Source organism: Pseudorasbora parva, chromosome 13 (genome assembly GCF_024679245.1).
Source record: "Pseudorasbora parva isolate DD20220531a chromosome 13, ASM2467924v1, whole genome shotgun sequence".
NCBI classification, from domain to species: domain Eukaryota; kingdom Metazoa; phylum Chordata; class Actinopteri; order Cypriniformes; family Gobionidae; genus Pseudorasbora; species Pseudorasbora parva.
In genome coordinates this window covers 38,214,555-38,227,298 of record NC_090184.1, presented here as the reverse complement: position 1 = coordinate 38,227,298, position 12,744 = coordinate 38,214,555, and the positions used below count along the sequence as shown (strand labels likewise).

The 12,744-nt window shown below is 37.2% G+C and overlaps 1 protein-coding gene across 2 annotated transcripts in view; it reads left to right on the top strand.

The window, feature by feature from the left end:
• The window catches only part of tbc1d22b (TBC1 domain family, member 22B), a 75,998-nt gene that overhangs the window by 15,544 nt on the left and 47,710 nt on the right, over positions 1–12,744 (top strand). For both annotated transcript variants that reach the window (XM_067414318.1, XM_067414317.1), the window contains one exon: positions 7,975–8,045. In XM_067414318.1, coding sequence (XP_067270419.1) covers positions 7,975–8,045 — 71 coding nt within the window. The remainder of the gene's footprint in view (positions 1–7,974; positions 8,046–12,744) is intronic.

The following is a 12,744-nucleotide window of genomic DNA, read 5'->3' as shown; positions in this document are numbered from 1 at the left end:
TCCTAGAGCTTGTTTTTTCTATAATACAACCCTGCAGTGCCAGAAGAGCTAGTCGATGTTTTAAACGCAGAGAGTGTTCATATACAAAAGAAACTAAAATTAAACAAGCAGAAATGTGCGAAAACTGGACACAAGTCGAGACCACGGAGCTCCTTACTATCCGCGCTGAAGCTGAGATCGCTCGCCATTATACGTCACATCAGGATGTCACGTGTTAACCCGTTACAGGTTGTGTGTGAAAAGTGCACATATTACGGTATTTCGTTGGCAGTGTGAATGGACCAAATCTAGCGACCCGGGAACAAATGCCGGGTCGCATTATCCGTGTATTTGACGGAATCGCAGTGTGAAAGGGGCTCAAGGGTCACAGCTGGAGAATTACAGAGATAAGTTGAGTCTTAGGGTCAGAAAGCCTAAAAAAAGGATCAAACAACCTCTACATCACCACATGTTGTTTGGGAGGGTTTCAAGAAAAATCCTTCTCACTCAAACTACAGCATATTCAGTTGTCAGACAGAACTGGAACTTCAAAAGGGGCTGGCTTCTATGGTCAGAAAACCCACCAGATGTGTTTAGTGCAAACAGGGATAAAAAGTACACCATATTCCCATGTTGTCTGAGGTCAAATTATGACGTTTTTACATTCAAAAACATCATAATATATAAGTAATAGGCTATTTTCTACACTGGTTTTGAGGCTCTCTCCTGAACGCTGGGTTTTGAGGGGCGTGCCGCACTGGAGACTTGGAAGTAAACGCCCACGGCTAGGATTGGATAAGATTTGCATATTTAACAAGCTTCAGCTACCCTGTCAGTTCAGTTCACATGAGGGAGGGATCATTTTGAAAGCGGCAACCGGAATGATTCTCTCGACCAAAGGGCTCGTAAACGTCTTTATCAAACAAACACAATGGTTTATCTCTCATCCACCTGAGATTGATTGGAATATTATTTTTGTATTACTTGGCCCGCTCGATGGATATAAGTGCAAACCGTGCTCACACTCACACAGACGTGCATGCCCCGCGCCCTTCAAATATCAAGTCAAGAGAGTGAATAACATAGTAAAGTTTTTTTTTGCTGGAGGTCCTTGACATGATTACATGGAATCATGTATTCTAGCAAATACCAACAGATAAAAAATAGAGGAAAAAAATATTCTGCTAGAAATCTTATAATGGTCCGTGTTTGGTTCTTCCATCAGGACAATGATCCAAAACAAACATCAGAATCAATACAAAAATGTGTCACTGAGCACAGAACGAAGCTTCTGCCATGGCCATCCCAGTTCCCTGACCTGAACCCTATAGACAATGAGTGGGGTGAAGAGAAGAGGAGAGCTGGGAATCTGAAGGATCTGGAGAGATTCTGTATGGAGGAATGGTCTGATCTCTTGTCAGGTGTTCTCCGAACTCATCAGGCGTTATAGGAGAAGACTCAGAGCTGTTATCTTGGCAAAAAGAGGTTGCAATTTTTGGGTGCCAATAATTGTGGCCAATGGGAACTAAAGAAAAACATTTATTTCATGATGAGATTTTCCCCTCAATTTTTTAGAAAAATTGTTGAAAGTGAAAAATTCATAATCTTGAAAGTTTGTTATCTGCATACTTTTTAAAGCTATTTGTCTTAACTTCTGCTATATGGTTTTCTACATCTGAAGCATGCACACAGAAAGCTGCCTGACAGAAGGCACATCCCATGAGTATAAACCAGTTCTCTTTTGCGTCTTATTTCGCTTAAACTGTCAAATACAAGATTATGTAAAAAACACACAAATTTTTAAATACACACAGGGTTATGCAAAAAACACACAAAGCTCAATTAAACACAGTCGGTTACAACTGTGAATGTAAACAACAGGGAAATAAATCATGTGTATATTAGATATGTGTATTTAAAGTGAAAGCAGCATAATATACAGTGCCTACTATATGTGCAGTTATTATGAATCAAAAAAAAAAAAAAACTGAAAATAACTTTTTTCTTGATTGAATAATTTTAGTATCTTTATTAAGAACACTTCTTACTTGAATGCTGCTGTTAAATGGTCTGGTGAGGAGATACACATGGCTGACTGTACAGTTCACTCAGGGTAGGCTCTACAAACACTTGCAAAAATGATCCATTTACCAAACTTAGAGTATGTTCACTCAGCTTTTTTACTTTATTACAAAAACAAAGACAAATCACAGATATGACACAAAAAGGATGTGCTCACTAGCGTAACATTCTGGCCTCATGAAACATACCGTAAAGGGATACTTCACTGCTTTTTCTTATTAAACTGTTATTAAACTAAAATGAGTTCATACATACCTCTCTCGTCTCAGTGTGTGCTCTTAATCTCTCTGACGCGCGGTGATGATCTGATAGCATTTAGCTTAGCCCACTAAGCCCAGTTCATTCACTATGGTACCAAACAGAGATCAAGTTAGAAGCGACCAAACACCTCCATGTTTACCCATTTAAATACAGTTACACGAATAGTTGAACGATCAAGTATGGTGACACAAAATAAAACGTGGCGCTTTTCTAAGTGGATTAAAAAGGAGAACTATAATGTATGGCGGAATAGCACTTCTAGAGTACTTCGCCTTGGGGCAGTAAAAAGTCTCGGCTGAAACATCCTCCCTCACATCTCCCCCTCCCCCCTATTGACAGAAATGAGAGTGAGAGGGAGATGTGAGGGAGTTTTTACTGCGCCAAGTCAAAGTACTCTCAGAAGTGCTATTCCGCCATAGGGGTGTCAGAAAATATCGATACACGTGAATATCGCGATAGTATGGTTGGCGATACTGTATCGATTCTCAAAAACACTGTATCGATATTTATATATTTATTTATTTACATCCTAGATTCCTGGCTTTGTGTGCGGTTTAAACCACAGACTGTATAACACCCAACCGCTAGATGGCAGTGTTATCCCAGAATGTATAACTCACGCGGAGCCAGAGAAGCACAAGGTAAAAGTCTGTGCATGCCATAGACAGTAAAAGAAATGGACAGAGCGTTCCCATTGACGTCAACGGCGGAAAAATAAAGTCAACCTAGGGGCACTCACTTCCTGATGACTGAGTGAACTGCGCAGGCTCAGACTGAGCTTGACGACGTAGATGTGACGTGAGCCTCCTGTCTGACAGCTGTAGGTCTTCTAGTAGTTGTGGAAAGGTAAAGCTGAATCCCGTTGTTTAAATATTTTCTCCCGTTGCTTTTGGCTCACTATGGGCTTCTCCCCATTCTTCTCCCTTGACTTTATCAGACTTTATGTCTCCACGTCCCCCCGACTGTCTCATAGACAGTAAAAGATTGCCTGCGAGCGTCTCCTCAGGTCTATACGGTAATTTTTCAACTGTGCGACAGAGTCGCGTTGGTTATGACGCAATTGTTAGTCTATTTTTACAAAAACAGCTTCTGCGGGGCAATAGTGTAAGATACAAGGTAACGGAGCCTTTTATGCATTGTCGTGTTTCTTTAGAAATAAACAATGGACAAATGGAGTCTTTAAACGTCTCAGATGTAAAGTTATTCACTGTCAAAGTGACTCAAAAATGAATGGGAGTCAATGGGATGCTAACAGCAGGTGATGGCTTGGTTAGCAATGGCCGCCCCTATGGGTGGAACGCTTTCCGAGCGCTAGATTACCCCCTTGGTGCATGCATGTATCGCTAGCAAGCCTGTAGTCTCCCTCTCAGATACTGAAGCTTTCGCGCCTCGATCGCCCGCCGGTGACCGGACCCTGTATAGCCGCCCCTCTGTGTTTTCTAATGGACGTGAGGCAAACTAAATAATAAAATTACACTTCAAATATTTTTTCCCCAAAGTTAGTTTGTCATTGAAGGCAGTTATCATCACAATGATTTCATTTCAAGTGTTTGTTTTTAAAATAAGTTTAGTTTTAGTTAGTTATCTGATGCTATAAAAACGGGGGGTGTGACATCATGATTGACAGCTGAGACTCACGGCTTCTCTGAGTGAAGTTGTCACTGAGGCACTAACGGACTTTTTTCTGAATTTTTGGGAGCAGATTGGAGCTTTAGCTTTAATTTCTACATTTCCATAACTGTTAATTTCACACCAACATAATTAATTGTTCTGCATCTGCGAGAGTGTGGGCGGGCTTTTGTACTTCCTGCTCTACTTCCTGCGCTCTACTGCGCAACTCCGGTCCCGAAATTGCTACTGCGCAGACTCGTGCAGAGCGCCTGAAAGCTTCAAATCTGCCAAGCGGAAACGGATGATGTCGAGTCGTCCATATTCTTTTACGGTCTATGATCGCTAGTGTTTGCATCAGTAGCAAACCCAGCTCTCAAGACGATAGCATTATTCTGCTCCTGCAGTATACAGAGCAGGTGTGGACTCATTTTGGCTTCAGCTAAAAAGAAGCCAATAAGGAAATAGACAAGAATCATTTTGTTTGCAAAATAGGCCAAGTTAAAATCTAATACTCGGGAAACACATTGAAACAGAGAGCTCGCTTAACATCCTGACGTCACCCGCGCTGCTGAGAAGCGTTTCGATAGAATGTACTGCAAGTTTTCCTCTCAGTAAACAAAATAAACACACGCCAAACCTGACAGCGGTGGCAGCAGAATGAAAGATCATAGCGATGTGGATATGGATGCACCAGCGCTGCAGTTCATTACTTAAAATAGCACTTTATACAATATACTGCTTTATAGAAAATAGCTTAACTGTATTAAATATAAAACAAACAGTCATTCAGTCATGAAATGGACTGCACTTTCTGTTGTTAAATATCCACTGCTATACTGTGAACCTTTAAAACATATACACATAAAGAATCCTGCAGTCACTTTACATTTCCCTTTACTTAGATTGCACAAAATAGTGATTAGTGATATGAATTATACTGTATTAATTAAATAAAATTCTCGTGTTTTAGGCATATGGTTGTGTTCTTTATTCTTTTAAATTATAAAAAAAAAATATATATATATTGCCTCTCTTACAATATTGCAATATATTACAATATATCGTCTCGTAACCCCTGTATCGTGATACGTATTGTATCGGCAGATTCTTGGCAATACACAGCCCTATTCCGCCATACATTATAGTTCTCCTTTTTAATCCGCTTAGAAAAACGCTGTCTTATTTTATGTCATCATACTTGATCGTTCAACTATTCGTGTAACTGCTGTATTTAAATATGGAAAACGTGGAGGTGTTTGGTCGCTTCTAATTATTAATGGCATGTCTTTTTCCAGATCAAGTAGACTAGAGGAACAAAGTATGGAATCACTCAGTGTTGAGGAAAAAAATATGGAATCATCAACAAAAAATATAATTAGTTCTTTGTTGCTCCTCCTCTGGCTTTTATGACAGCCTGAGTCCTTTGAGGCACAGACTTCACTAATGAAAAACAATAATCCCCATCAATCTGGTTCCATTTGCAGGATGGAGCCTTATCATGGACCAGGTTTTCTTTTTCTTTTCTACCATACATTTTAAATTGGATTGAGATCCGGGCTGTTTGCTGGTCATGTCATTGAGTTGATATGCCTTTCCTGAAGAAAACCTTCAACACTCTTTGCTCTGTGATGAGATGCATTGTCATCCTGAAAAATGACTTCACCATCACCTAAGCCATTTTCTATGGCTGGAATGAGAAAAGTGTTCAAAATTTCAATGTACACCTGTGCATTGACTGATGAGGTTATGATTGCCATCTCCTCTGGTCCTTTACCTGACGTGGAAACCCATATCATAAATGAGATGGGAAATTGGGAAATTTGGTTGTTTTCTTCAGGAAGTCATCTTTTTATGTTTTTATTAGAACGGCTAATCAAAAGTTCCAGCATTATCTCCTTGACCCTCAGCAGATTTGTGATTCATGACTAAATATCACTTTCATCCAATCATCCACACTCCATCCACACTTCTCCTTAGCCCACTGTAACCTTGTTTTGTTCTGCTTTGGTGTTAATGCTGGTTTTCATTTGGTTTTCACTTCCTTTAAATATGGATTTTTTTTACACAAACGCACTTGAAAGAGGAATGGGTGTCAAGGGTTATGCCACTTCGCTTCAGAAGGCCTTTATTAACCCTCCGGATCTGTGTGGAGCAGTTATATGATGCACCTTTATCACTTCATAAATGAGGCAACAGTTCACTGCCTTTATAATGCTTGGATTAGCCAGTGCTTTTTTAATTTAACTTTTTTAATATAATTTTCATTTTTGGGTGAACTAACCCTTTATAAAGTGTCAATGACTTTATATGTTTCATGACACTGGAATGTTAAGCTATTGAACTTATGACTGTTGTTGTCATATCTGTGATTTGTTTGTTTGCTATATAGGAAAAAAGCTGGCTGAAAATCCTCCACGTGTGGTGATTCCATAATTTTAGCTAGGAGTTGTATGCTAATAGGGCATAGTCCGTCAGCGGTCGTGGGCGGGGCCTAAGCATATTTGACGTCACACTGCTAAAATCTGCAAATGGCTTCTTCTAAGGCACTGCTTATGATTTATGGTGATTTTAAAAAAGAGAGGAGTTGTTGAATTTTTACCATTTTATATGGTGGTTGTGTATACATACTGCTGACACATTTTTGCACACCATGTAAAGTTAATTTTGCATGTAGGTCCTCTTTAAGGAGACGTCTACTTTTTAAAGGACTTAAAATCCCGAGAGAGCCTTGCGGGGCTAGTTTGGGTCGGTGCTGGTATGAAGCCGCCTAGCAACCACACACAATATGCTAGCAACCACAAAAAAATGAAGCATAGCAAGTTTTGCGGTGTCTAATAATAAATTGGTTTTATTTATCCAAAGTATTTTTTCAGTAGCTCCTGAATCTCTAAAGTAAAGGATATTTTTGTTCATAGACATAGAAGAGGCACAACAGGCTATATATATACACTGCCTATAAATCATTTTCTTAATACTATTTGTATTTTGTTTCCAGTCAAACAACCTTAAAACAAATCAATTCACTTGAGAAGCCAAATTCATAAATTAGGTTGATATATTATTTAAACACATACATTTTTAAATACATGTTTAATAATACATCTTGAATTAAGTTTATTTGACTTATTCCTGGGCAAATATCATCTCATAAATCTATTATCATTTGAGATGTATACTTTAAACGAAGCAGATGATGTGGTAAGATATAGAAACCTATTTCAAGAAATGTTCTCTGAACACTAGTATTAAATGTCTTCAGTTTCCTTCTCAAATAAATGTATCTTGTAATATTTAGATATTTTATTGGAAATCATGGCGCTTACAGATTAAGTTTTGCTGTGCAAAAAGGGGAGAAAGGTTGAACTGGAATTGTTTTTGGCACCGATGCTTTTATCTGTTTCTCTAAATGAGAACAGTACTGAACGATGATATCATTTTCTGCAGAACTGCTTTATAGATGAAATAAGCTAATTTAATAATTAAGGATCTTTACAATAGAACCGAATCAACCCTGAACTGACTTCATCTGAACAATGAGACTATATTCTTTTAGAGCTGCAGCAGCCGAAATGAACTCAGTTCACATCATTGAATCAATTTCCTGTTACCACTGTAAAAGCTGCTTTGAAACGATCTGTATTGTATAAAGCGCTATATAATAAAGGGGACTTGACTTGACTTCCCAAGCCATTGCTTGATCACCTGTGAATCGTGAACGTCCCAGCCATTACTTTTAAAATCAATGTGCAGTTAAGTCTTATTGGAGTTACCATAGATCAAGGTGGCATGGCAGTGAAAACTGTGAATATGTTTGCTAATTAACAATAATTGTTTATTGATTATGTTGATGGAACTGTAAGTTAAATGTCACCGGACCGGTGAAGGTAGATTTAAAGTATGTCTTGCTTGACTTTCTTCCACAGAATATGAACACACTTTTGATATATGAATGAAGCTTGAATATTTGCTGCAGTGGCAGTTTCATTGTGCTATTGAAGTATTTGTCATTTTGGATTAATTTTACACTTTTTGTTCATACAGAGGAGTTACGGAAGCATAGCTGGTCAGGAATCCCCCGTGAGGTTCGACCAATCACCTGGAGACTTTTATCGGTAAGTGTTTACCAGTACCATTTCTTATTTAAATAAAAAATGGTGAGAGGAGACAAAAAGCTGTGGAAAAGAGGGAAGAATTAGACTAAAATATGTTGTGATTTTCGTATTTGAATGCATTTTGTTCACATAATCACCACAACACATGCCCTAACCACTAGCTCACGGCTCTGCTGCCTTTCAATTAGGTGTGTAACGATATTCAAACCGAACCGGAAAACCGAGATACTTATGATGCGTTCCGCGGTACCCTCATGGCGTACCAAACGTCCCCAACCCCTGCTACCCCGGCTCAGCCCTGGCTCCTTGTGGAGGTTGACTTCACTTTACCTTATGTCACAACTAATTGGAGTTCAACTAATGATTAAATAGTAATTAATCGTACATTTTTGTGTCTTATGTGTACATGACGAATACAGCTTTGTAGCCTAACCACCATTAACCCCTGGGGTGTATCGTTACTCTCATGTCACAATTCAATACATTATTATTTAGATACTCCAAGAGTAAGATAAACAGTACATTTTTTTTAACCTTTTACCATATGTCTTGGAGCAGCGCTATTCAAATCTTGCCCTGGAGGGCCAATGCGCTGCAGAGTTTAGCTCTAACCCTGATCAAACACACCCCCCTGTGATTTTCTAATGATCCTGAAGACATTGATTAGCATGTTCAGGTGTGTTTGATTAGGGTTGGAGCTAAACTCTGCAGCACATTGGCCCTCCAGGGCAAGATTTGAATAGCCCTGCTCCTAGACATATGGTAAAAGGTTAACAATAAATGTACTGTTGATTAAAATGCAATGGGGGTGAAAATGAATAGGCTTGGACTTGGTGCTGGAAACTCAATGCACAGGAATAAAAATAATCATTATAAAGCTTCTGATTTATTTTAGACAAATATGCTTACACGCTCTCGCTGTCTAGATTTATTTAAAATAATATAGGGCTTTTTTTACTGGTAACAAGAAATTTGCATTATCAGGACCCATAAATATTCCCTCATTGCATTATTATACATTATAAATAGTAGTTTAATGTAGTACTAAAACTGGAAACGTGATTTTTTTTTTTTTTCTCACAGTAGTTGCCATTTTGTGTGAAATATTTACAATACAGATTGTCACCATCTACAATACATATTGTTGCATTTTTTTTAATTGCAATATATTGTCACGTGATATAGGTTGATATGTATTGTCACACGATACTGACATTTTTTGATCACAGTAGTTTTCATTTCAGGTGAACTACACCAGGGGTTTTCAAACTTGATGATGCCAAGGAACCCCAAATATGATGAACTTTTTTGGGGGACCCCCTTAAATCCACCTATATATTTTTATATGAAAAAAATATTTAAAATGATAGATAAATATTAAGTGGGACATTTTAAATACAACATTGTTTCCTAATTTAAGTTGGCTATACTTAATGTTGGACGTATAAACCTAAAGAAGAACATGTGCAAATTAAAAATGACTTGAATAAGCAACTTTCACATTAAATGCATGTAAGCAGCTCACGTACTGCGTTAAGAAAACTGCCTTACAAACACAGCGAGCATAAAAAATGGACTATAGTGAAAAAACCTCACTAGCAAGTTACAAAGCAAACATTCAATTCTGAAAAGTATGTGGCAAACAAGGAGAGAAACGTTTAGAAATTACACAGTTTAATTGTTCGGTAGACTATCCATTTTTGGATTGTCCTTTAATTATCTGACATTATTCTGGGGACAGCTTAAAACCTTCTGGAGGACCCTAGTTTGAAAACCCCTGAACTACACAATACAGACTGTCAAAATTATACATTTATATAATATATATATATATATATATATATATATATATATATATATATATATATATATATATATATATATATATATATATATATATATATATATATTATACAATTATACATATTGTTGCATTTTTGTATTGGGATATATTGTCACACAATATACATACCTATTAACCACTAATAATCGCAATAAGCTTTTGTTACGCCTCAGTTCAAGCGGCAGCGTAGAGTTACAGTGAGCGTGATCATCTCTTCCTCTTTAATACTAGTTACAGAATAAACATGAATGAACATCTGAATGTTGAAAGATACAGTACAACTTACCAAAGTGTGTCTCATGTAATCGCTCAATCAGTGCAGAAAAACAGCAATAAAACAACTTGTTAATAATATCTTGTAGCATATTTACCTCAGGCAATTTATTGTGTCCACAGTTGTCCACAGCTTGTTATTTTGAAATTAACTATTTCGCTAAATATATGCACTATATTAGCCTATATAGTATTCATTATATTCTACTTAACCTGTTAATTCAATTTAGATGCACATTTATTTGTATATGCTTTTCACAATATATATCGTCTCAAAGCAGCTTTACAGAAAATGTAAGTGATTTGCTATCAGAGGAGACTGTATCCAAGTTATGGATTTCAGAAAATATACAATCACACAGTTAGCTAACAATGTATTAATAATAAACAACATAATCATTTCATTTGTTAGTAATGTCATGATTATTTAAAGTATGTTTAAAATATCTGTCATGAAAATGACAGCCACTGTGTAAATGATTGTTTCAACAACGAATTGGAGTTAAACATATTATTAGATTTAGAAGTTAATGCAAAAACTGCCTAATGTGAAGTTTACATGTTTGCATACAATTTGTTATTTGAGTGTTGATTATTATATCAATAGCAACTGAATTTAGTTTGGACTCTGTTGTTAACATTTAATATTATAGTTATGTGCAAGTAAAGGGTTCCCTATAGTTTACAGCATTAGCAGAAGTCATTTTTTTAAATTATCTTTAAGAAACTTTTAATTATAATTGAATTCATTTAAAGACAGAGACACAGTTTGTTTAGTGAATCGCTGTTGATTAAAAACAGCAATTCTATGTTTAGTTTAGTTAGGTAGTTTTCGTACTGAACCATCAGTTTTGTGTACCGTTACACCCCTACTTCCAATATGTTTTTATATTATTATTATTATTAATCTGAATATATCTCTTTTTTTTCCTAGTGAGTGATTGTTTATTAAACATGATTTAAACGTATCTAAAATGCAGCCAAATGGATATTCAATTCAATGAGTAGTAGAAAATGATAAATAACTGTTTAGTTAATTACAGCAAAAATCTATCTAGCTTCACAAACTTTGTGGTTTAGTTATGCATAGGGTGCGCAGTCCTTTTTTGTAAACACTTTTCAGAGGATATAAAACATCTGTGCTGCTTTCAGTTTAATGTGTGTTATTGATTTGCAATATTGGCCTTGCTGAGCACTTAATGTCAGCAGAAATGTGACTGTCATCATAGGAGGGGTAGAGTGGGCTGAGCTGGCTGTATGTGCGTGGATGTTTGGAGAATGCTTTACAAACCTCATTTGCGTTTCTGGTGCATACTTACACCGTCAATAACACACACCTCCGGGCTAAGCTGTACAAGCAAATCCCCACCCCGGGCCAGCTCCTCCAAGTGTTTGCTGCTTCATGCAGTGTTTGCCAGAGGATTAGACTAAATAATTCCATATGTATAAAGACACCGGGGGTGGATGCGTGCTAGACGAATGGTAGGGTGACAAATAGAAGCGTTTTGTCTCCGCTTCTCATTTTCAAATAGTGATTTTAAAGAGCAGCATTTGCGTTTTTTTTTTTTTTTGTAGAGGCATGTCACGTTTGATCTGTCAGCGAATGTGAATGTTTCTTCGATCCGGGTTTTACAGCACAAAAAAACCTTACCAAGGTCTTCTCAGAATCGCATCGGAAAGCCGTTCTAAGATCATTTCGATTTTTACCATGGAATTTAATAGCCGTTATTACAGTTGTGAAGGGCCGATGATGGAGCGAATCCAAACGAGCTGAGTTTGTGCACTTATTATTCGCCTGAAGCTACAGGCGTGAGCTGAATTGAGTCAGATTCTGAATGTACATTATCATTTGTGTTCAAGCGCTCGGCAATTCTGTGTGTGCTCATTAAAACAAGACTTGGGAAACAATGGGAGGGGAAGACACTTTAAAAACATCATTTTCAGACACATGATGGAGAGTCGTGACAACCATCTAACTGACAGTTCCACGCCTCCACGTCTGCTCTACAAATAGCCTGCACTTGTTGTCTGCTCTTTAGGGACTCGTCTGTAGTTACCAAGTATATACTAGCACATTTTCATACTGCCTGTGTGTTAGTTTAGTAGCTACATGATTAGAAGTTTCTCCCTGAGTTGTGGATTTTGTTCTTTCCTTTTTAAGCTCTGAGGTCTGTTTTCTGTATTCTCAAATGCGCTGCTTAGTTAGTTGTGTTTGCCAAGGCAAGCATCATTATTATTATTGCTCATACCTAGAGTTAGGGGTTTGCTCAAATCCCTAACCCAAAGTATTAAAATGAAGCAATTACTCTATGCAGTGTGAATTACAAAGTTTTCTCTGTGGACAGTATAACAGGCAAAGTTTCACCCCCGCAGAAAATATAATGGACAAAAATCCATCAAAATAAAAAACCCATAGACTTAAATTCAACAAGGGACCGAGTCGAACACTACTGTTCAAAAGTTGTTTTTTATTAATCATTCTTTTTTTTTTAAATCAAGCATTCAGCAAGGATGCATTAAATTGAAGATTCCAAGATTTATATATGTCAAAGAATCCTCAAAAATATTAAGCAGCACAACTAT